At 39.8% G+C, this 26,570-nt stretch overlaps 1 protein-coding gene across 6 annotated transcripts in view; it reads right to left on the bottom strand.

Moving 5' to 3' along the window:
* Positions 1–26,570, bottom strand: part of ELF1 (E74 like ETS transcription factor 1) — a 92,191-nt gene that overhangs the window by 18,660 nt on the left and 46,961 nt on the right. For 4 of the 6 annotated variants that reach the window (XM_037376248.1, XM_037376250.1, XM_037376247.1 and 1 more), the window contains 5 exons: positions 22,706–23,015; positions 14,789–14,963; positions 6,853–6,960; positions 6,012–6,176; positions 1,125–1,208 (listed from right to left, as the gene is read on the bottom strand). In XM_037376248.1, coding sequence (XP_037232145.1) covers positions 1,125–1,208; positions 6,012–6,176; positions 6,853–6,960; positions 14,789–14,963; positions 22,706–22,777 — 604 coding nt within the window. In that variant the 5' untranslated portion in view covers positions 22,778–23,015. Of the gene's footprint in view, positions 1–1,124; positions 1,209–6,011; positions 6,177–6,852; positions 6,961–14,788; positions 14,964–16,934; positions 17,048–22,705; positions 23,016–23,361; positions 23,709–26,570 lie in introns of those variants that run through there. The other 2 variants (XM_037376249.1, XM_037376246.1) reach the window with 2 other exon arrangements.

Raw genomic sequence — 26,570 nt, 5'->3', positions numbered from 1 at the left:
CTCTTCTGCCTTTTAATTTGTTGGCTAGCTGCTTTAATATTTTCTATTATTTAATTTGAGCATTACTTGGAGATTCCTCTGATACTTTTCTTTCATTTTTACTTAAAAATTAGATTTTAATTTATAAAAAGAAAGCAAAAATGCATACTCAAAATTGCTAGCATCAACCTGTTAAATATTTATTACTTGCCAGCAGTAATTTTTTTTCCTGTTATTGCCGAAAATACCTCTTCAAAATAATAATAATAAAAAAAGTGTAGGGATTTTTCCGATTTCTAGAGTCTTATGCCACCACCTTCCAGGTTTGGCTGGACTTCTGTCCTGGCAAGTATTGCACACATGCAAGCACATCAGTCCCTAGGTGTGTGGGCAGGCACTTGCGGTGACACAAGGGAGGCTCATTTCCAGCTCCCACTGAGCGCAGCAGAACCTAGTGAGACCTAGGGCATCAGGCTGCCATTCAAACCCAGCCCAGGGACAGGTGTGGGTGCTGGACCCAAGAGCAAAGCAATGAAATTGTTGAGAAAGCTGACAAGCACTACTGAACAGTTCCATCTGATAGATATTATTTATTGTATCAGTTATTTGGCATTTATTTTCTTTCTTCCTTTTAAACACACTGGAATGAAAGAAGTATCAAACCCCCAAGTTTTCTGCCCAAGTCTTCAAGCTGGGTTATAAGTTTCCTCAAAATTCAGGGCTTGGTACTTCCTGCTGCCAACTGGCAGCCTTGATTAGCTCCTCATGCAGAATTAGACACACACAGATGGAAAAAGTTTTCAAAGATCATCTGTCAGAACAACCACAGCCCAAGAAACACTAATACAATGCAAAAGCGCTCCCCAAGACTTCACTCAAAACACAGCAGCCTCTGTGGGGGCTTGAAGAGTTTCCAAGAGCTCTTGCAATTGAAGTGACAAATATGTTATTCTCCTAAGAAACTGAGTATTTCACCAAGAAATCTCATGTGCTAAATTTTTTACTTGCCTTAAGATGTGATGTTAACCACCCCTGAGCATAAGGCCTGGTTTTACATCACAAGATGTCTTGCGAACTTTTTCTTTTCACAGGTCTCTCAGAAATAATGTTCTTTTAAAAACTTCAGTGACAACTCTTGGACTTACCCTTTCCATCTTTGTTTTTCTTTTTCACAGATATGTTTGGAGTTGTAGTAGGGGACTCAGGACGAGATGGTTTTGGCTTCTTCCCTGAAATAAAACACCAGTAACTGCAGCTTAGAAAAAAAGGAAATAAAAAAGAACAAGGACCTAAAAAGGAAAGAGATTTGTTTCCCCAGTTCAGAGAGGATTCCATTTCTATTTAGGAGTTCAGTTCTACACTGAACTTTTTCAATTTCTCAGCAGGATTGGAGTGCCTATGCTCTTAGCGTACTACTAGTAGAGGTTATGCTTGTGTTCCCAAAGTCCATGTACCTTGGAAATTTCTGTGGCTTTTTAGGTACTCTTAAGAGCATTTAAAACAGATGAGAAGAATAACCTATTAATTCTTGTGGCCAAGAGTTTAAACAGGAAAAGCTAGATAAAATACAGAGCACTATCTTGTTCACTCATCAGCAAAATGAGATTTATGGATAAAACAAGGTTGTCTGCTTGTTAATAGATTGGAAGTCTCCACTTACAGCAGCAAACTACACTATCACGTGAAGAAAATATTTCTCAGTCCTACTGGTTTTTACATCTTTCTCAAGAGTGGCTACAGGTAAAGGAAAATCACTTGTTTGTATGTTAAGACCAGCAGAACCAGTAACAGGCTCTGAAAAAACACTAGTTTTTAAGTCATAAGCATGGTGGCTCCATCTGGTGAGGAAGGCTGAAAGGAAAAAGTTAGTTACAACCAATCAGAAGAATGAAGAGCATTCCTCTGAAAATGTGGAGAAATCAACTACCTAAACATAAGTGGAGTGAAAAATACAAGTCATGTTGAAGTATTCTTCAATATAAAACCTTGAACCTATTCCCTTTATTAATTCTCATTCCCTACAATGGCAGCTTTTACAGGTAGTGCAATTCATCAGAAACCTTCAGACCTTTTTTGTAAAATAAAAATTTCTCTTATCAGGTTTTGCAGTGATCCCTTAATACATTGGCAATACCTACATTATTCACATACTATCTTTGCTCTTTTGAGAGGCAGAATAGACCAAGCAAACACTGGACTTGGAGAAACATATTTCTAATCCAGTAGGATATTGTTATAATTAAAGATCTAAAGAAAAATATTTTTCTTTTTCTCTATTTATTGAATTTCCAAAGAGTCGATGTTCTAAGCAGACAAGACCAATAGACCTGTGCAATCTCATAAACTATGATGTTCCATTTTTGGTTTTGTTTTCAGGGGCTGTTTTACTACAGAAACAGCTCTGCTGCAGTTAAGAGCGAGGGTTTTTCACTGGCTCTGAAAAAAATGCTCAGTGCCAGCCTGTGCTGTCTGCTTTGTTCTAGATTTCCAAGTATCTATAAAGAAGCATAAGAAACACTGGCTTGAGCACTCACCTTTTGACATAAGCAGCCTTGCTAAGTCCACCTTTGCACCTTTTTCTTTCTAATTTTTTTGACAGGGCACGGGGGAGGAGGGATAGCTAGTTGAGAGCACTACAGTGAAGAAACTCTAGTAAAGCCTGGAGTCCTTCAATTTTCTTGCTTCCACTCAGACAGGATTAGTGACTGAAGATGGGACACAAAGTTCAGCCATCTTTTTGGCCAGCAATGTCTTCCTTGATTTGAGTGAAGATGGGAGGGAGGAAATCCTACAATACTGGGTTTTTTCCACTTATAATCATATGAAAGGATAAAGAACTACTGGAGTACATTTTTAGCAGCTTTTTTCTGCTCACCATTACAGGTTGCAGAAACTTCTGTCTTCCCTAAAATGTCTAGATGAAGTCAACTCTTGTATAGATCAGCTTCTACTGCACAGGAAGTTCCTCAGGGTAACTGGCTAAGTGCTTTCCTCCCCTTAGAGTTGTGTCACGGGAAGACCCTGCTGGGTGCTCATCTTGTTTCCTCTCTTGTACAGGTGTAAATGTACACCATTAAGGAGTGAGGAGTGTCATTTTGATGTCATTAATCACCTTCTGTTCAAATGAGATCAGGTCTTAAAAGAAAATGAAGCAGATGAGAGCAAAATTAGGTCATGACTGAACTACTGCTAGTCAGCTTCAGGAAACATATATACTGATCACATGTGATTTATGCACTTCTAATTTATTAAATATGAATACTAATGCTACAGCAATTCTAGGCTCTCTTACTTCAGATTCAGACTACGCTAATTCAGGACATCCTATTTGGACAATCCTCTACCAGACACCCATCCAAAATTGTAAATCAGTGAAGAACATGAAACTTGTTTACAGAAAGGTATTGAAGCAAGGTATTGAAGCTTTGTATCTGGGCTAGAGATACTTTAGATGATGGTTTTAGACTACACTGTGAGCTATAATCTCCAAGCACTTACTGATACCATCAAAAAAACCCCCACTTAACAGTGACATATATGTTTCCTTTGTTGAGAGGAAGGTATTTTCTGAAAGCACATTAAGTGTTAGCACACTTCCTCCTTTGGTTCAATAGAGCATGAATTTGTTGATTTTCAGAGTACATTGCTGAACTCCTTTTTAGGAGAGAATTTGACAAAGAGGAAGTATGAAGAATGTGCAAAAGCTAAGCCTTATGTGGGGCTAAAATAATTTTGTATAGCTAATTGGATTTATAATTGATATTTCCACTTTCCATGGCTGCAAAACCACTTCAGATCAGAAATTCATGCTACAAATTAATGTGATATTTAGACAGCGAGATGCTCAATATTTTATACCTCACCAGAAAAAGTTCAATACATTTTCTTGCACTGTTTTCAGTGGGTTTTGTTTAAAAAAACAATGTAAAATGTAAAACTACAATAAACAGTATATATCTAAAATATAACGTGTATATAACTTATGTGACCACGTACTGCCATACACTTCCCAAAGCAAATATGAGACCAAAGATATTAGTATAGCAAAATTCCAAGTTTCTTTCTCTGACATCCCTTTGCTTTTCCTGTCTTTCTGACATTCATGAATACAAACACGAAGCTGAACATGGGTTTGAGCAGATGGGTGGATACGACTCTCCTGCTGCAGCAGTAAGGCTTGCAAGGAAAAAGAAGTGAAACCACCCCATCACTTCTGCAGACCACATTCTTAGCGGATTTCTACTTGGCAGTGCTGTTCTGGCTCAGCTGGCAATGCTCTGCACAATTAAAGAAATGCCCTTATGACTTAGCACAATGAAACAATGAAAGTTTAGTTGATGGGTTATATACGCTAGAAGTCTATATAATTCATGAGTGGTATGGATAGGGCAAAACTGACCAAAGGAAGCGAAACACACTGCACTTAAAAAAAATAATAAAAGAACACCACACCACACTGCACCTCATCCTGAAGTACCCTACAAAATTAGTAACATTTTGCAGCAGTTGTTGTACACCAAAGCCTAACAAATCCCTGACTTTGAAGTAACACTTCAACATCACTCAGACCATAACATCTACCTTGTGAAGTCTCAACTTCATTGAAAACCAGTAGTTAATGAAACAGTAAGCTGATGCATCTTTTCTAGTATTTTTTCTGTGTGGTGTAACTGCCAAAAACAAGCACACATGTTTGCTGTGAAGCAACTGGTTTTCTAACCTACAGCTAGGGAGGAGGAAGGAGTGGGAGTAAGCAGAAGCACAACACAGAAGAGGGTATATGAAAGCATCAAGCCAAAGAGGTTAAATGTCTGGCAAACGGTGGCTCCTTGTTTTGACCTACATAGCAGCCAACATTAAAAAGAAGAAGAAAAGAAAAGAACAAAACCAAAAAAACAGTTTAAAATCCTCTTACGGTTGGTTATCTCACAGTAGTGCACACAGCACGGTAGTTTCCCCAGCAGCACTCTCAGGGCAGCTGCTGGTAAAGCTCTCCTCCACAGTGGTTTCAGTTCAGCTTTCTTATAGGAATCTGAGACTTCCCAACCCACACCCATCCCTACCAGACCCGGTGACGCACATGGGGCTCAGAAGACTTCCCTAAGATCTCCACAGGCCCATATGCCGTCTCTCACAGATAATGACTCTCCGCATTATGAAGTAGCAACAAAAGTAGCAGAAAAATGCACTCTCACTCAGCAGGAATATGGCTGGGCAGCAGGAGCCGTGCTCTGAAAGGCTTTTGTTTCGCAAGGGAACCTGTCAAGTCCTCATCCTCTGATACAGCCCTAGGATTAGTTCCAGAAAATTCACTCTCTTGGTTTCTCTTTTTTTTTGGGGTGGTGGTGTTTTGTTTTTTTTTTTTTTTCTTTTAGATTTGTTGCAACAACATTTTACAGCTGCCTGCACCGCATCACGACTCCCTTCTCTGTAGACATCAGCTTCAGGACCTCTGATGGGATCCATGCTGAAGCATGATGGGAAAACAGGAGCAGAAAGTCTGATTAAAACCGGTTCTTTACTCTTTAGCACAGCACTGACTCCAATGGAACATCACTGTAAATGCTATCTACCGCATGTGGGACTAACACTTACTATAAGCACGCAACTATTTAAAAAACCATAAAATTAAACTGCTCGTATTTAACAAAAGCTAAAAACCCCTCCTCATTCTCATCCCATATTCTGAACAGACCAAGTATCTTTAACCGAATCTAAACAAGAGCCAACTAAAGTACTTCAGGATTCACAGAAACAAAAGCTCTATAGCTTGTATTGCAATTTTGCTTGTAAGAAGAAACTATAAATAGGCACAAGCAGAGATTCCTGTTTCCTATGGGATAAGCCATCATTGCTACCTGCCCAAAACTAGTATCTAAGCACCAGCATCTGTGCTCCCACTACCCAGTAAGAAAATGCTTCCTCTGTATTTCTAGCTGAGTTCAAAATGGTTCCAGTCACCCGCAGGGGAAGCGAGGATGCCACCCCACGGCTCTCCTACTCCACGCCACTGTTCTCCAGTAGCATCTTACCTTTTTTCTTCTTTGGTTGTTCAAATTCTGGAGTCTCTGGTGATTCGGCATAGGGGTCTGGGGCTTGGTGAACTTCCACCACCTCGGGGATCCCATCAAGTGTGACTGACACATGTGTAATAGGAGCCACCATATCATCATCATCAGTTGCACCAAACATCGTTGCTTAAGGGAAACAGACAATAGGAATATTTTTACACAGACACAAGGACATTTAGAAGTTTGTTGGGGTTTTTTTGTGTTTGACTTTTTGGGTTTTTTGGGGGTTTTTTGTTTGTTTTGTTTTTTTTTAACAGCAAAACTTTAAACAGAATAAAGTAAAACTATGGCACTTAAGGCCTTCATGGGAGAGAAGGCTAGTTCATAACAGAATATATGCACCAACAACATTTTACACACGCAGAAGCACTATTAAAATAAAATAATTTAATAATACAACCCACTCTTCTAAAAAGCACAATTATTTGGTGATCACACATTTTAATTCATATTTAAGGCAATCTACAGATGTATGTATTCTTTTAACTTGGCAATATAAACAGACTAATCAGCCAAACAAAACACTGCAATCTAAACACCCCAACTTCATTCATACCTTGCCTCTGTAAATTTTGCCTCTGTAAATTTTGATTCTTACCTTACCTGTTCAACTTGACATGGCAATGAAATCCTTCATTGCAATACAACACTGGATTTCTGATATCCAAACTGTGTAAGTAAAGGCTACCTGGAAGCAAAATAATCTTACCTATTCCATGCAACCATGCTGCACTGAACCCCTCCTTCTTTCACAAATAAACAAGGCAAATATAGATTGGATTTGCTTTCATAAAAAACTTACTTATTCTTTTTTCATCCAACATAGGACCAGGGGAGTCCATATTGAGAAGTGCTTCAGCAGCCTCAATAGTTTCCATTGTTTCATCTCCATTATGACAAGATGCTTCAACTAAAAGCAAGAGAGAAAAATTAATTCTTAACAAGCTACAAACTGGACTTAAAACTTAACACAATATTTATTCTTATTTAATTTCTAGAAAAAAAGAAGTGGAAAACACGGTCTTCCACTAGATGAGTCGTAACAGGTTAGCTGCGGAGAAAATGAACACTGCAAAAATTTATTTAATACACTACTTTTTTCAGACTGTCTGTATTAAAAAAAAAGAAACCCCAAACCAACACAAACACTTCATTTCTGCCTCATCTTTCTAACCATTCTCTCTGCTTATCAAGCACATGCAGTAAAACACAACACCCATGAACCCTAAGAAATATCACTACCACAAACAATATTCCAAACAGTATCCTTTAAAAAAACCCCAATATTGCAAATTTCTTCTTATGGTGGTCCAAAGGAAGTGAATCCCATAATTAAGAGATGCTCACCAAAAATATCCTGTCATTTAGCCTGGAGTACGGATAAGAAAACATTCCATGACTTCTATGACCTAAACTATGAATCCTAAACTATTTAAATACATGGGAATTACAGGTAGGGCTAACAGTGCAGGCTCCAGGAAAACACTGGAAAGCAAACGTAAAACACAAAAAGCAATACAGGGTGGCTGGCAAAATTCGAAAAAAGTTTGACTACTAAACAATTCCTCATCAGTCTCACGAGGGTGAGGGTGGTCATTAGAAAAATCCAAAGGTCTTGAACGTTAATATATAATGAAGGTCATCTGAAGCTACACATTAAAAAAAATCCCCAAAAGTATCATTTTGCATAATAATGTCTGTCCAAGAAGATAATATTGCTTTGACTGGAGGAGTAGCTTACAAGAGAAATTTTTTGAAAGTAATTGTAGTGACAAGTAAATTAGATGATAGTTCCAGCACCTGGTACCATAAACCTTTAGAACTATTTAACACATTCTTTTAGAAATTCCTCTCTCTTAGATGGAAATGCACGGGCCAGGCTTCCTTATCCTTTGACAGGAATTTGAAGCTACATTGTGGAACTCACTTGCACCTATCTAAGCAGTACAAAGGGCTGCATCAGTATTCCCCTCCCCAGGACACTAATGAACCTCAGTTACTTTCTCAGTCTGGTAATGAGTCAGCTTTCACACCCCCCCTCCCTGTTTAGCTTTGAGGAATTTTGGGTGGGGCAGTCACCAAAGAAAAAGAAAGAAAGAAAAAAAAGAAAGGAGACACACTGACACAGCTAGCAAAAATGCACCATAAAGCACAACACTATTAGAACACTTCTTTGCTTAAAACCAAAAGATTTATGCCAGAATTTCTATACCTAAAAAAAAAAAAATAATCTAACTATCACGGTAACAACAAAGCGCTCAGCTCACTAGCACTAAACAATCATACAACTAAAAAAAACAACCAACCAAAAAACCCCAAAACAGTTTCACCCCAAATGTTTACAGTTTCAGCAATCGTATCATTAGGAGATGGCAAAGATGAATGCAGATATTCATGCATCAGCCTCACCTCCTCCATCCAGCTGTGATTTACAGGCAGCACATGGAGCTCAGGAGAAAGCCTCCTTACCTTCTAGATTTTTTTCTTGACCTTAGTCCTACCATGTCCCAAGCATCAGAGGCCCAGGCTAAGACTTAATAAAGTAGACGGGTGTTGGGAACACCTGACCAACACAGCAACTCACCCTGTTGTCTACAAGGCCCCCCCCACCCCATGTCTTGCACAGACATTCAGACAGTTAAGGCTCTATGCCTTCTGGCTGACATCTTCAAAAAAGTTTAAGAAATTAGAAGCACAGAGCTGGAGAGGAGGACAGCATGAGAAGAAAAGGGGAGGTAGTGAGTATGGACTAAGGTCCTAGCTTGGGAGGCCATAAAGCAAGATGAGACAGCAAACCGCTGATGCTTTTGTTGTGCAGCTTCAGGCTCTGGAGCTCAGCATCAGCCCCAGAAGTCAAACAGTATCCCTAAGGAATGCCTGCCCAGCGCAGGAGACTGAACCAAGTGCAGCCCACGCAGTCTGCAGGCATGCTCGCGCTTGGCCTGGCAGTGCTGACTTGATTGCTTCTGATTCTAAGCTTTATCTGGATGGGAACTTTCCCTATCATCTACCAGCATAATGAAGACCACAATAAGGACGTCACTAATTACAGACACATAGCACCGCCAAAGCCATCTGTCATCAGTTCTGACGTTGTTGAAATGGACAGGAAGGTAACCTGCCATGATCCAGCTCAGCCAAAGCTATTGAGCGGGGCTGGTTTACGCTGCCACATACAATTTAAAAGCCAGCAGTGCTACCCCCTGGCTCTTGGTGCTGCGGGCAAGGAGGAGGGTGCAGCTTCTGTTTGCTTTTCACCTGGCAAGAGCTGTATGAGGAGCAAACCTGCCCGCTTGCTTTCATGCACTGAGGTGACGGAGCAGAGTCAATTCTTCACTCTGAATAATGGCAGGTGAGGCAGAGGTCACCAGCCTTACATCACTGTGGCTAGAAGTCGACCATTCATATCCAGGACTAATGAAAGGAACTTAGAATAGTCATATAAATTAACATAAACATAGAAATTAATATAATCAGATGCTCACAAAAAACATCAGGAGTGCCAACTATCTATCTATCCACAGACACAGAACGACAATAATAAGTTTCTTAACCACATTAATGCTTTTACTAACACCCTTCAAGCCTCTTAGAAGATGACTTCACAAGGTGGTTTGAGCCAAATTAGTATTTGCCTGTTGCTGAAAAAACAAGGGCTGTGGTTCTTCCTCCCATCTCTGCCCCTGGTTCATGATCCAAACTCCTGTCACCTAACACAAGCCAGACTTCACATTATTTGATCATGCAGCAAGACAATTCAGCTTTATAAAATGGCTGAAAAGAACTTTTTAGTGTATTCCTGGATTAGCAAGTTGAATTACAAGAACATAAGAGCTAACACAAACAAGGTGTGGGGCACCACAGAGGAGATGGAGCAGCACCTCTCTGTCCCACTAGCAGCAAGATGCTAATTCACATCACCCAGCTTGAGAAAGTGCTCGGAGATAACCAACTCAACCACCAAAGGCAAGCTGGTGTCTGTTATTTTAGTTTCTCTCTTAACATTGCAGAAAAGTATTCTAACCACTGGCATTTATGATGCAGTCACAAATTTAAGAACTGGGATGAAACGCTTTATTTGTTACACTTTGGAAAAGTTAGAGCCAAAAGAATGGTGGTGATGGAAGCAATTTCTGAGAAGCATCAGATTTCAAATGTTATCTTCAATAGGTAGACACTTATTAAAAAAAAAAAAGAGGTAAATAAGAGTTATAAAAGAGCGTGAGGAGAGGAGAGAGGGGAAAGCAAAGAGCGTGAGGAGAGGAGAGGGGGAAAGCAAAGAGCGTGAGGAGAGGAGAGGAGGAAAAAAAAGAGCGGGAGAGGAGCGAGGGGAAAAAAAAGAGCGGGAGAGGAGCGAGGGGAAAAAAAAGAGCGGGAGAGGAGCGAGGGGAAAAAAAAGAGCGGGAAAGGAAAAAAAGGAGGCAAAAGGCAGGGAGGAGAAAGAAAAAAATAAGGGGAGGGAAAGGGAAAACTGCACTCAAAAGTAACTTCATTTCTTTCCCAGGGTACTCTACAAGTTCTTGTTTATCTGAGCAAGCCACAAATGTAAGCCTCTGTACCTGCACGTCAATACCAGCCCAGATACTGCGAATCCAGGTTTGCTATGAATCAGCACTCACCGTTAGGACGAGGCTTGCCCAAACACAGCTTTCTGTTCTTCTCACCTGGTGGAGAAAGAAACTATGCCTCATGCTAGCAGCTCCCCACCTCAGTCCAAAGTCCTGCTTTCCCTACTCCTGCCTAGCACCTTTTTTGAAAGCTTTACACTGCTTTTGGTGATCCCATCCTGCTCCCATTGCTTCCCCGGTGGTCAGCTGCCCCCCAAGAGCAGACCACAGGAGTCATTGCCCAGGCCAAGATAAGGGCTGTGCTAGTCACAGCTGTGTTTAAATTCACTGCTGGTTTCACTATAGACAAAACCAGGGACTGCAGAGCCTCAAAATAACAACGGAAGAAATCTAATGTTGCTAAAAGTAGAAAGAGATCCGCTAAACTTGGGCAGAGCCCCCTTTTGCAGAAGAGCTGGCTGTTAAATTTAGGTGATTGCTTTTTAGTGTCAGCTCTATGCTGATTGTTAACTACCACTGGAACAGAGTTTAAGAACAGGTATTTCAAGAGATCTACACAACACCCTTCATTTTCTTAAGTAAGGCTTTAAAATTTGTAAAGAAAACTATCTCATTGGGGAGCTACATGAAAAAACCCTTGCTCTTTTTAACCAGATGCTACCTGCAGCAGTGAATAATTTCTTTATAAAGTAACTGAAACAGTACTTGTTAGGTTTTTTTTACAACTGGCATCTTGTCAAATCAAAATCCTCATGGGTTAACACTACGAACACAGTTTCCACCTAACTACTCTTTTGGATTTCTTTGTAACATCACAAATTATCACCGAAGATGCTGGGTTTGTGCAGGGCTGCAGCACCTCACGTGTCTTTGCCTGCGTTCTTCTACCTGACCCACTTGGCTTGTGCCACAAACACTAGAGTTTCACCAAACATACAAGCCAAATGCTACTGCGCTTCGAAATGTTGTAAAATAACTTCTGAACTGGTTATTTAGCACCATTATCGATCTATAAATATGCACACTTCCATGCTCCCTATTCAGACTAGGGCACAGGGCATCTAAGCACGAATTTTCTCTCTCCTCTCTCAGTGCTGCTGCTTCCCTGATCCATGAAAACAACACCAGAACAGGTGAAGCACAAAATGGCTGAGTATGATTAACTGTTATTTTTCTAAATTAAACCGGCCAGACATGGCAAACTTAAAATAAAAAATAATTAATAACAACTTTTTTTTCCAGGAAGTTATATAATCCAATTAGTTCCTCCTCCTTATGCACCTTATAACCATAATCAGTCACATTAATAAGTTATATAAAGCATAGCAAACTGCACCATCTGACGAGTTGGTCTAGAATTTATTCTGCACAAAACATTATCCTCTGTATTTTTCAGAAAAAAACCCCCACAATTCAACATTCCCTTTAGAGATAAAACTTCAAAGCCAAATGCTCCAATTTATTTTGTTAATCGCCTTTTACTACATGATGGTTAACCATTTAAAATCCCATAATATTGGCAAGAAACTGACTATATAAATTGCCATCCCAGCTTTTCTAGGGATAAGTGCTTTTAAAGTAGAGGGTGGTGATAAGGCAGGTCTGCCTATTCGTTACAAAAAAACTACAGCATGAGCATTATTGTAACTAAAAAGCTGGTTGTTAGCCATGTTTCAAGCAGGGCTTCATGTGAAACAGATGTTCTTACAGTTTTCTGCAGGTTATAATTTATACTAGAGGTAAGTAATCACTGATGTGCAATAGCTGTGCCTTTGAAGGGCTGAAGCTACATCCTATAGATGGAAAAACCTACTAGCACCAATCATTCTGCAGACAGATCCCTAAAATGTGATTGCTTTGGTTTCAGGAGATCTGCTAATTTCTGTTAGTTTAGGAGAAAAGAGAAGCTTAATGTATGACAGAGAGATAAAACAGTACTGAAGAACTGGTAACTTAAAAAAACCCAAATCCTGCGTATTAAGCAGACATGTCTCAGCAATGTTTTGTCACAAATTAAGGCGGTTTCAGTTTCGTTTTGCTGTGAACTTCAGTCTTATAAATATTTTCATATGGAATTAGTACAGTCTGTATAATGTCTGATCCTCTCTCAAAAGCATAGCATAGAAGTGACTGAAAAGACTGGTACAAATTTCAAAGAAGCAAAACAACACATTTCACTGCTGAGACCAAACACCCCATGAAAAAAATATCAAGAAGGGTACTTCAAAGGAGGGAGGGGAAAAAAAAGGCAGTTGAAAAATAGAGTAGGTGGGAAATTTCAGTTATGATTAGTCCCATTTCAAAGGCAGCCTACGGCAAGTCATGCTTGAACTGGGTCTCTTCCACGGCAGCCTGGCAGTTCAAGTGGGCAGCTGCAGCCACAGTCGACGCCTGCCTGCAGCAGGCAGGGAGGTGACAGGGGGCTCCTTCCCCAGCATCCTCTCCTCACCTCCTGTGGGGTGCCTTCACACCCCTGGGCCCCCAGATTCTGCCCACTTGTGTCAGACTGACAGAAACCATGGACTGAGCCAGTGCCACCTGCCTTGCATCCTGAGCAGGAGCTTTCACCAGCAGTACTGGTCCCTGCCTGGCCTGGGTTCATACGCTTTCCCTTCCAAGGAAACCCACAGTATGCACAGTAACTGCTAGGATGGAGACTGTGAAACAGATAATTAGTTAACACCTCGTTCACAACAATAATCCCTGCAAAGTGGCAGCTCTGGTTTTCTAAGGACTTTGCCTTTAAAGAAAACCAGATTGCTTGAACCACAATGGATGATGGGAACAATACTGTACTTGTCTGCCTCCAAAGTATCCCAGAAACCCTTGGACACCATTGGTTACAAGGATTACATATTTTCAGTCTCTGGCAGCAATTTGCAAACCCTTCCCATGTGACCAGCAACAAAAGAAGTGTTAACAAGAGCATTCACAAAAGTGGAGTTTCACAATTACTCATGCAAGTAAAAATTCACACACAATATATTACAGTTAAAATGGACTTACAAAAATGATCTGCTACGAAAAATTCACACAGCCGCGTTAAGTGGTGCTTAAGTAACACACTGAGGAAATGCCAGTTGCAGTGTGAATAATTAACATGAATAGCAAATGAACAGTTGGCAAGAGGTCTCAACCTGAAATAAAGTATGTAAAATCTTCTTGAATAATCAGCTAACTTACTTGTATGGTCACAGTCTGTTCACAGATAATTCACTACTAAGAAAAAAAAAAGGTGCCATTTTTATCAGATAAAACCACTTACTGAGAACTGCTCATGTCAATTTACTCTGTGAACCTCATGTCAAGTTTGTTGAGTTTTTGTTTTGCTTTTGGTGGTAAAAGATTGTATCAGAGTACGCCTTTGGAAATAATGTCAAAAGCATTACTGAAACCAGCAAGCTATCTCCAGCCCTGGAGACAGTCCAGGTGTGAAGCCTAATGGCTGAGGGAAGATGCAGAAACAGATCCTCTCTCTGGGAAGTATCTATCCCACCTTTCAGACTTGTTCTGCAAAAATATTTCTAATATGTGCATTCAGTGAGGGGTTGTTTTTTAAAAAAAATGTGACTTAATGTTTGAGCTTTCCTCTTGAGAGCTGTCTTCTCTTTGGGGTTACATTTTCTAACAGAATTTACACAGAACATATGTATTTTAGGCTTTAATCATTATTAGAAATCCAAGATTAATTCTATGCTGAGCATACTTACACCAGGAAGTCATGCTAATGTGCACATTTTATGGCTAACTGTATACTCTCAGGAAGCTAAAAGCAGTACATCTACTCAAGTTGCCCATTCCTGCTGTTTGGTTTATGTATGTTTATTTATTTGGTTTATGTATGTTTACTTAGGTACACACCAACCATTAAAGAAGAACAAACAAATCCTATGCAAATACTAGCAAAGGAAAATCTTGTTGGTACTCTGAGCAGGACTCTATCTTAATCTCTGTTGATGGATGAAGCTCTTTACCGTTATCAGCTGTGCATCTGGGATTGCAAGCCACCTGCAGCATTAATAACATTTTCTGTGTCTTGTACAGAATTAACAGCATTCAATACTTCTATAATTTTGTTTCCTGTTGGTTTTTATCATTAAGGTTTTCTCTACCATTAGCCACAGCCATCTTGGTGCAAAAACATGGCACAGAAATATTTTTATTGCCAACCTGTAAGGGTGATATCATCATCTTCTATGATTTGCTCTTCTGCGACGTCCAGAGAGCTCTCAGTGATCATGTCACTAGGTTCATCCACGCAGGTTAAGCCAGAGTAGTTATGTAGGATGTCTGCACTAGGAACATGCTCCACAATGACAGCAGGGAATATAGACGGATCACCAAGCTGGGGCATAGAAAAAAGAAAATTAAAATAATGGTAGTTAGACTACATCCAACCTAAACACTGATTAATATGTCAACAGACCTATATTACATCACTTGAATATTATTAGGCCATCAGGATGGAGTACCAAAAAATGGGATGACTTCTAGCACATAAAACCATACAGCAGCAGTGTCCCACTATGAGCCAGAGGCTGAATATCACTGTAGTATCTAATGTATTTACTCCATTCGGTAATACCAGACTCCCATGACATTATTTTGCAGCATAAAAGCTGACAATACGGAGGAGTGGCACAGCACATGCTAAACTCTGCTGGCAATAATACTGGGCAAGCCACTTGCTGCAAGCATCTTACATCTTTTGCTCTTCCCATCAATCTGGGGGTGGAAGAGTCCCCTGGATATCAGGACTGCATGAAGAACTCACAGGTACCGAGTCCCCCATGTGGGGTTGCTAGTTAAGATTATTTTAGGGGACACTTGATACAAGAGCAAGGGGTGTAATAGGGAGTGAGCTTGATACACGTGCCATAATACTTTATAATTCCTATGGCTTTAGTCACTTGACACTACTTCCACCCTGCTTTCCTTCCTAAGTCAGCTTTCTGACATCACCCTTCTGTCTCAATAGCTATTTTGCATTAGATACAGAAGAAAAGAGGCAGCTGGGAAAAGAGAAATCTAGCTGATCAGTAATATAACAAGAGCACACTCTCTGAAAAGGCATCCATTCAATAGTAAGAAGTTTTCAGAAAATACTGTTTATTACAGACACAATATTTTACAAAGTGAGTCTTTTAAAATGTCATTTGCAGGAAGAAAGTCCTAGCTGATGATAACAGAGCAGGCTCAGAGAAAGCCTAGTGTAACTACGTTTTTCCCACTATAAAAATAAATAACGTTATGAATGTGGCAAGCTTAAAAACAAGAAAACACAGGACAAAGTTGCTAAAACATGTTTCTGAGAAAACCAATATACGTACATCTGGTCTCACCCTCCATAGAAGAGCACAGACATGTGAGATCAAGCACTTTTTTTTTTTTAACCACAGAAGAAAAAAGCCCCAACCACATGATTATGAACTTGCTTAGGGATTACTCATGTCTCACAGCCTTGCCACTACACACACTGCCACCAATGGAAAATGGTACCAGAGCTACTGGCCCAACACAAACAGCTATGGGAGTAAGCCTCTCCTAGGGAAGAGTCTGGAACCTAAGTACAGAAAACAGAAACTGCAATTAGAAGTTTTAAAAGGCTGCAAATATCACTTCAAATTGCTCTGTGTTTTCTGAAGCATGTCTCAGCAACCACTGTGGTAAAGGGCAATCAGGAAAAAAGGAAGAATTAAGAAACAAAACTAGTATTTTCATGGGCTTCTATCATGGACAGTCTGCTAAACAAAAAATGCCAACAAAATGAAAAGCAAACAACCCCAACAAATAACCTACCTACTCTACCAAACAGAAGATTCAAAATAGAGTAACATGGTAGGAGATCCGTAACAATGAGCAAAGGGCAGATCAGTTAAAGCCCTCTTGTGCAATCACATTGCCAGATGATGGACATACACAGAGTCAAGCAATGGGACAGCTTCTACCCCACACATTTGTGGCCACATCTGTCCAAGTTTGCATTGTGCCAAGGCTGAGAAATCAGGCACCATTGGTGGTCAAGAGGTCCCTGCTGTTCCTCAGAAAGAATCGTGTTCACATTGTGCATCCTGTTTGTTTATTAACACCAACATCCCTGATCTTATTTGCCTCCAGGCAAGAACAAACAAATAGATTTGATTAAACAAAAGCCGTATCAATAAAAAAGATAAAGCACTGTAAAGAGGGAAATACAATAAAATACTGTATGCATTTAAAACAAGTTTTATATTCAACAAGATGTTCCACAAATTAGAAGGAAGATTACAGCCTCATAACTGAGATAAAATTCATGCTCTAAAAATAGTTTAAATACCTCCATTTCAGTAATATGCCACAGCATATAACTTTTAGGATGTAAGATGCAAGTAATCAGTCTTGTCATCCTGCTCCAGTTCATAGAGACTATGGGTGAAGTTCATCTCACCTAACTTCAGACAGCTGTGATACAGACACTTGGACTTGAGCTAGGATCCTTCAGAACCAAAAGAGAGAGAGGGGTATTTCTAGGGCACAATTTCCCTGCCCAGTTTTAGGCTCCTGTGCTACGATAGGATGAATCATACCCTAAAAATGCCTATTCCTCTCTGTTGACTATAAAAGGGTGGAGGCATTGGAGTATCTATTGCTGACGTAGGCATCTATCTCCTCCATGCTCGTCTGCAAATGGCCAGCTTACTCCCTGACATGTCTTCGAAGCGAGGCGCTCCTTCCTCCCTGCTTCTGCCATTGCACCAGCTCGATAGCTGCAGCATCTGCAGCAGTGTATCAAGTTGCCTGTGCTAAGGACAAGCCTCACCTTAGCTTCTTCTGAATAAAAAAAAAAAATCACTCTGGCTCAGCATCATCCTTCTCTAATGACTGACAACCACATAATTGACTTGGCCTCTGAGAGGCAAAAACACTGCTGTTACTTTTTAGTGGGGGCAAGTCATAAAAAACTGTTTCAGAATAATAAATGAAACACAGATAAACCCAACTGATTGTTACACGTTTTCAGCTCGGTTTCTCAAAGCCCTGTTTATATTACACCCTTCTTGTCACTCTGCTATGAAACTTAATTACAAAACAGGCTTCACCGCTGACTGAAATGTTTCCCGTGGTAATAAACAGTGCTGCTGTCATACATTTCAGCAGCACTTGGTTTGATCCATATGATCAGATATGATCTGCTCCACAAGGTTAAACTGTATTTTGACCATGTCTAGAAGCCACCATCCTATACACACATACTCTGGCACAGTAACCATGTCTGTCTACAGGCAGAGAAAATCCCATGGCGTGGGAATACCTGGGCACTTGAACTCCGTGCCAGACTGTCCAAGGCGCTTGCTGACACACTGTGCTTCCGAAAGACAAGAGACAAACACAAAAGCATTCACTTGTGGTAAAACACTTTAAATGTGGTTTTCTTTAAATTAATAACAGTTTTGAACTGGAAGAGTCAGAGTATATTCACACTTATTGTAGCCTTTTATTTTAAAACCATCGTTACACCTGCTTCCAACTTATACTTTACGGAGATGTAAGATACGGATTTTCTTTCCTGTCACAGCTGTGAAAAGGAAAGGCTGGACCAAATAAATAATACACCGTCAGAGAGAAAAGCATTCACACTACTTCAAACAAATTTAATTTGAAATTATTCTTGTGGAAACAGTCATCACTTTTTTGTACAGTATTTGCAACTGGTTATGATTTCATTAACAAGCACTTAATTCAGTTTTAAAAGCTACTGTTAATATATGCTGATGTACATATGACTGTTTTGAGAGGTAAAATCTCACCTCAGTACTTCTACAATGTCCCTGATTCCACTGAAAGCACCTGAATCCCAGTGGAGAGCCAAGGTAAAGCTTCCTGTAGTTCTGCTGTTGTAAGACACAGGAATAACTTTGTATGCATTTAGAACTGCAGAAGAGCCCATGTTTACTATTGCTCCCTTTGATGCTAGTGTGTAATGAGAATTACACACAGGGAAAACATTAAATTAAAGACTAGAGAGTGGTGCTTCCATTAAGACAAATTAAATTGCCTCTCAAATAGCAAGATCACAAAATAATTTATTTCTAATACAAAGGTGGTTCTACATGCACTAACAAACAGGAAGTGTGTAAAGCATCCCAAAATTAAAAAAAACCTCCCAAATTAAAGTGTCAGCGATAATTTTCAAGAAATCAATACAAAAATCCATAGAAGAACAATTTGTGCATTTTTTCCTATTGCCTATTTCTGCTACTTCATCTTTCTCACGCAAAATATAGTTAAAATATGACACCCTAGCTCTGCCAAAGCTTTGGTTTGACTTCAACACATCTCCCACGTCTGCTGGACACATAAAGGAGTTGAGCTACTGCTGAAATCTTCCCAAGACTCAGACAACAAATTCCTCACTGTAGTTTACCTACAAACCAGTCCTGTAGGCCAGCCTTTAACAATTCGGAGGAGTGCAAAGCTTCAGACAGATGCTGCTGTCCATGGAAGGTCCCATGAGCAGGTCCCTGAAAGGATCGGTCATGCTCCATGACCCCCTGAAAACTGAACTCTGCCCTCCTCTGGGGGGCCAAAGGCAGCAAACTTCCCTCCTGCTCTCAAATTCTTCTTGGGTGTTTCACATGCTGACAAGGTGCTTCTTTCTCTTCTCTGAGAATTTTCTTACCAGCTGTCACCAACTGACAGAAGATCAAAATACCATCCTGGTTGTTGAAATGGAAAATAAGGAAGGGGACTTCTGTTTTGGAAGTAGTGCCTTCTCATCCTATAAGTCCTCTAAGGAAGAAAACTTGTCCCAGGAATATGGCGACTATGTTCTAACTGGTGTGGAATAAATTTTGTGAGAGTGATGGGTAGGAAGAAAGGCATGCAATAGGTAGGAGCAGGGAAAAGCTACAGGGGGGGCAGGGAGGGCACAGGGAAGAGAAAGAAACCTCAGTGAAAAAAACCTGTCTTTTTAACAGAGCAACAGAATTCAGACTTGCAAGTCCAATTCAGTTGGCCATTTATTTTTAAAACAAAACCTAAAAAAACCTAGGCAAAGTGAACTTAGTGACTAGAAAATGGAATTTATTTTTTTCTTGCTGAAGGTTCCTGCGCCAACAGCAGAGGCAGCCTCTTGACTTTAAAGGTGTTCCTGTGGCCAGCATCTGGGAAGTTATGAAGTTTCAGAGAGGGGTGCTGGAAGCAATTAAATACTGCTTGCTTTTCTGGGGAGACAATCTCATTATGGACCTTACAATGATTTCCTCAAAGTCTTCATAAAACTGCAAGTCGACAAGGGGGGCACTTCAACAGGAGTTGGAAATAGCTAAAAAACATGGATCTTGGCCTTGGCTGAGTGACTTGACCTGTTGGCACAGAGCAGTCATGCCGGGGACCACACCAGCGATGTAATGTTTGCAATGATTCTGCGTGTGCCCGGCACCATTTAAAACTTCCTAGTACAGATCCAGCCTCTGTGGCTGCTTTTATTCAGCTTTTTAAATTAAGAATGTCCTGATCAAATACCACATTAACTGTAAGTTCACGAAGGACTAAATCAAAAGACATTGAGAGGAGAAGCTGCAGACTTGAAGAAAAGCAGTTTCAGGCAGCAGGACCGACTATGTGTGCAGTCACTCTCACTCTGACCTGGGCGGGGGAAGGGCAGAGATGGCAGAGAGGGAGAGAAAGCAAACCCTCATTTAACCAGGATCTCTGACATGTAGCAGCATGTAGCAGGTTACCAGCAGCATTAATGTAAGCCACTTACTCCTTTCTCGAAATTACAAGGATATTTTCACCCCATTTCTTCCTCATCATACATGCACAATGTGATAAATGAACCCTCCAAGAAAAATAAAAAAAAATAAAAAACGCCACCTTATTTTCTGACCTCAAAAGGATACGGCTGATAAAAGAGACACTTTCCCATTCACACAGAGCTACATGATAGAGTCCCTCCCATTAGCATCTGCCACTGGCTGAATGCTTACATTTGCAAATAGACTGTTCATAATTTACGGTTGTTTAACTAAGCCTTTAAAAAAAAAAAAAAAGCCATGAATTATGACTTCCCTGAAATACTGAGTGTAGCTGCCATCTAGACCCTGAACCTCTCCTCCCTGCAGCTGTTCCATGTCCTGACAGCTCTTGGCACAACAGGGCTCCAGGCAAAGCTTTGACAAGAAGAAAAGTACCAAAGTTCTTGCAATGCCAGCTTTTGGGGGCATCATAAAAATATTTATCCAAAGATCAGTTGAATGACACCTGTCACCTTTTCTATACTGATAAAGCTCAAAAAATATGTTTGACCAACACAGAGCACTTCCAGAGCTAAAATTCTTGCAACGTACACAAATCATGTAATTCACCCCTAAATACAGCTCATCTATCCAGAATTTCAAAACTTCAGGAGTAGCAATAGATTTTATATTGTAACAAGCAGAACAACCAGGTATAAGCAATTAGCAATCTTTTTGGGTTAATGCTATACTGGAAATCCTTGTTCAACTAAATCTTGCTCTACCTTCCCACATCTTCCCCTACACAGGACTCCTTTTCTACAAGTGAGTATTTAAGATCTACCTTCATGCAGCCAGCCAGCTAGCTACCTGCACCTTTGGTATCTGAACTAAGTCAACTCAGCAATTTGAGAGAAGCTTGTATCCAACTGTTTGCAGTGATGGACCTTCTGCTATGCACACTCTCTCTGGTCTTTCATATCTTTGATTTCCTGTATGCTACAGGACACCTTCTTTCCTTAGGCTTCACCTGGTGTAGGATTCATTTGAGTTATGAGATAAATGATAAGGCTGAGTTTGCTCTGGAGCTGCAGAAAGCTCTGTTTAGGGAGGGTTTACTGCCCTGTTCAGTGCCCTCTAGTATTTTTGAAGTTTTTCAGGTGAGCATCTGAAGAAATTTCAAGAAGCAGAACACATAGCTAAACTGAACAAAAGCACGTTTGCTTGCACTACCCCTTCCAGAAACCACACTGAAGTAGCCCTCCCATCTCAATTCTCCCCTCTCCCATAGGCTTGTAAAGTAAAGCCAGCGATGAAGAACAAACAGAGGTAATAAACAAGGCTCATTTTCAGCTATGTTTGTGCAATTCCCATATCTAAATCCCCAGGCTACCACAAGCTCTGGAAAAATACAGGGAAGGAAGTTACATTACTAGTTCCACCCAAAACTGAGTTAGCACTTTAGACAGACAACACTCAGTTCATTGAAATGATCACATGACTCTGACACCAGAAGCAGGCCACTAACCCAGCCAGATACTAGGCCACACAAAAAAACAGACACAAGATTATAAAGCCAAAAGTATTTTTGAAAGAGGAGCACAAATGCTTTTCACATTCACAGAAAGGAGAACAGTTTGTCATGGTACTTCTCAGTCTTTTAAGAACTGCCTCTCCACAGTACCCAGACACCTGATTTCTCGTTAAATTCAAAACCCTACTATTAACCGCCACCTATATAGGAGCTGCCTAATTTTTACAGCAGGAATCCTTTACTGAAGCCTCAGGACTCACAGGATGTGGTTTAGATAACACCTGAGAGCCTGCTCAGATAGAAACAGACGTATTTTCCCTGCAGTGTGAAAGAAACCAATTTAAATTACTTTGAAGCTTATTTCTGAATAGCCAGCATACAGTAATACAATTTAGAAACCAATCTGCAAAAAGCAGCCAGCGGGTACCTACTGCTCCTGCTAGTCATCTGTAGTATGACCGTTACTTTAATTCAGAATTTTATCCTAGCACTCAGGGAAGTTAAAACTACTGTCAAATACCAGAATGTGGGGAATTCTGCACCACAAATAGATGGATTCTACTGGTACAAATCAGCAACACAGGAAAAACATTTTCAGAGGAGGATGTCTCTGCAATACTGCAGAAGCTGTAACATTTCAACCAATTTCTGTTCTGCCCATGCAAGTTACAGGAAGCGACAGGAAGCTTTTGAAACAGCACAAAGATCTGCTGCAACAATAATGACCTCAGTGTTTGCTGTTTTGTGTTTTACACCATATATTTTTCTTATGTTTTCATAATACTCCTAGCATCAACTTGTATGAATATGGTTTCTTACACTGTCCCATCATACCTGCTGCTCATCCTCCATGACGTTGCTGGCAAATTCAAACACAAGTTCATTCTGCTGTACAACTGCTGCCATAATAACGCATTCCCAGGTCTCAGCTCCACATACGAAGAAAAATGTTCTCAAATGTGAAAGAACGGAGAGAGTTACTGAAGCCCAGCTGGGCAGAAAGGCAGGATCATAAAATGAATCAAGTAGCAGTGTTCGTAATTCTTAGAACATTGGTGTTCCCAGGTTCTTCTCTTCTCAAAGGGAAACAAACCAAGTGAAATCCTTTCCTGAGTTGTTCTTCCCACCTCGATAGCCTTTATGACTGTGGAGGGAAAAAATAGAAAAGTTCTAATTAAGAAATGATTGCTTTAGCTATATGAAATAGTAGCAGTCACAAAAAAGCTTGCTCCAAACTGTAACTCGGACTTCCAAGGAAGTTGAGACACCTTTGTATCTTCAGAGGTATTACTTTTGCTGATACACACATGCAAATTTTTCATTCCCTTAAACATAAAACTGTTTCAGAAAATAATACATCAGTTTCAAGGTGTTTCACATTAAAAACATGAAACTAAGCAAAAGTTACAGAAGTTAAAAAAAGAAAATCCATCTTTTCATTTGATTCTTTAAAGTATACTCAAAAGTAAAAATACAAAACCCAGACTGACCTAGCAAGCTGTAGAATATCTCAAGTATATCACCTTTCTTCTTTACACATCGTTCGAATTTACCAAAGTTGTTATTTTGCAAGTAAAATGCTCTAGATCTTGATTCCCACAGCATCAAACAGATGAATCCAGTAAATAAATTCTTTGTACAATGCAGAGAGTCCCTGAGTTTCTACATGAAGCAAACTTTCAGCTTCTTGTTAAAAATGCACTGTAAACGTATCCTTATCTCTATCACAGGCTCACAAGCAGCCGGAAGGAAACAGCACTGACCACATCATGGCAAATTAGAACAGGAAAAAAAACTGCACAGTACAATAACAAAGAAAAAAATAATATCCCAAGCTATGGAATGTAAAGAGCTTCACTGGAGGGATGAGTGCCTACAGCTCCCACATTTTCATTTACTTATCAGCACAACAGGTAAAAGAGGTTAACATGAGTTTACAAAGAGGTATGCTGTATCACTTCTGAGGAAAAAGACAAGCATAAAATGTAATCTTTTTACATAACTAAAGTGACCAATATATTGATAAAAAAGTCTGCTGTTTCAAAAGAGCTAACAGAAACAGGTGTCTAAAATCAGAAACCTAAGGGGGTATGATGATGGCTAGGAATTTAAATCCGTATGTTTTTAAGGAAGTGAAACGTGTGGTGCCTAGCATTTTGACAAAAATTTTTTAAGCTGCCTTTGATTAAAGGGCTGCTGTGACAGAAGAGTAAGGGGCAGAGGTCTAACACATACTTATCTGGACCGAGACCTCCAGGAAAGCCTCTGGGCAACTTCAGTGCCATTGGTGAGGATTAACATCTGCCTTTGTACAGGAAGTTTAACTTTGCCTTGTTTTTGCAGTAGGCTGAAACTCAAAAACATGAAGGGCATCTTCCTCTCCCTGATGTCAAGCTATTTAATTAGGGAGGATCACGTCACAGCCTCATACTCCCTCACTCTAAGAAATTTAACAGCTGTTTTTCCCATATAGATTGTGGTATTCCCAAATTCCTAAGTAGTGATGGCAGAGCATTCAAGCATTTAAGTCACTAGATCCTTCCCTTCTAAGAAATCAGGAAACCCAAGATTATGCAAACACAAGAACCTCCCCAACTTCCAAAGTGTACTTTAATTAGCTGTTAAAGGGTTCCTAAGAGTAGCCACAACCCTAACTAGAGAATATTTGCATTAATGAGAGCTACATGCATGAACAAAGGAGGTGGTGCTTTAGGAACCGTGACTGTTCAACCTCAGCCCTTGCCATTTTGCAGGATGACTTGAGTAGTTACCACGGCTTTCTCCATACTTCAGCAGGACTATGGCACCAAAAGTGTTACATGCAATCATACAATCCTGGCTAACTTCCCTAAATGTCGTTATTTGGCCTCGCCTTTTAGAAGGTAAGAATGCCATTAAGAAATTACACACAAGTGCCAGCACAGTGGAACTAAGACCAGCTTGTCCCATCCCAGACTCCTACCATCCTGTATGCCAACCTGAAAATAAAGTACATAATCAAATAATATATAGTTCAGTATTTCCTACAGACAGTGCTTGAAGTGGGTCAACCTATGCCAACAGGGACATACCAGCTCTTTCAGAAGAGAGGACAGGTATGCAAATTTATTTAAGTACATCTTCCATTTTGGTTACTGCCTAGAAATAAATTGTAACTCTTCAATAAGATGAAATAATATATTGTCACTCTTTCTAATCAGTGAAGAGTAACTTCACTCCAAAGGATCACTGGGAAAATACAAGAACCTCCTTAGCTTCCAAATGGAGACTTATTTTAAAATTTAAAATAGTGGGTTAAGCTATCATCCAGGTAGAACCAGAGTCAGAATACAGCAAGAGCTTATAATCATCTCCATTGCACTAATTAAAGCCACATATATGAACAAAGTCTACAAGTTCTTAAGGTCCAGTAACTTTCAAAGGTCTGTAAGAATTAGCAGCATCAATGTAAAATCAGGATAAATGAAGTGCTGGAAACACAGGCTACCTAGTAAGCTCATGAGGTGTAAGGAAAACTGGAGGTACCACCACCGTAAAACCGATTTTATAAGTTCCCTGCATGCATTGGGAACAGGCTTATTCTTCCACTAGTGTCAGGTCATTCATTATTCTGTAAAAAATATTTGACAGTAGATACAATACCAAGATGCACACTAAATATATCATATCAAAAAACTGTGGCCACAAACTTACTAAAAGCCATAAAGAAATCTTTTTTTTTATTTAAAAAAAACCCCACCCACTAACAAAACCCACAATAAGAAACAAATCATCATGATTTAATACTATTTTAAGGACTGCTGCAGAATAATGTATTTGGATCACAAATAGACCCCCACAAACACAATTTGAAACAATTACACTTCATGGTAACATGAAGTTCCTAATCATCTGATACTGTTGCAGGACCAGACATTTAAAAGCTGTTTTACTAATTTTGCACCACAGTGACGTAAGACTACAGAGCAGACCACCCTACTCCCCCCCTACAACCTCTCCCCAAAGCCACCAAGGTTTCTATAAATTAAGTCAAATGATACCCTCTTCTTACAAGAAAAGAAATATCTAACCACATTATGGCCAAAGCCAAAGACAAGTGAGTGAACAGGCTTTAGTGAGCTTTTATATCTAACCTTATAAAGGTTAGACACTCAAACTACTATTATCTACAGGAAATTTTTCATTACTTCTTTAGCGATACACAGTAATAGCAAATGATCTATTGGGCAATAACAGCATGACAAAATAATGCAACAGTACTTTCCTTTAACCCATATCACTTTCTCTGGCATACAGAAAACAAGAGGAGCTTTTCACAGAAGCAAACACAATTCTAAACCAGCTATATTTTCCTCCACATCTATTTTTATAAACTGTGCTTTCATTATTCCAAGTATCACAGGATCCTGTGGTCTATAGACTAACACAAACATGACTATTGTTTTTGCTATATAATGCCACTTATCTCCCTGCCTGATTCTACATACATCTGTGAGTAGCAAGTAAGTTATTTGCAAAGAGCATAAAATGCGTAAATTGTATTCACATGCACAATAAGCTTGACTACATACAAATAATCCTAGGAGAAAGGGAACCCAGCATATATTACCATAAAATTTACATCAGATTTTCAGAATGACAGAATAAGTAAGGGTTTGCTTTAATTTTTTACTAATTGTTGTAGAAACATATTATAAAA

Source organism: Falco rusticolus, chromosome 2 (genome assembly GCF_015220075.1).
Source record: "Falco rusticolus isolate bFalRus1 chromosome 2, bFalRus1.pri, whole genome shotgun sequence".
Lineage (NCBI taxonomy): Eukaryota > Metazoa > Chordata > Aves > Falconiformes > Falconidae > Falco > Falco rusticolus.
Note: the sequence above shows the minus strand (reverse complement) of the source record. Positions and strands in the feature narration are given on the sequence as shown.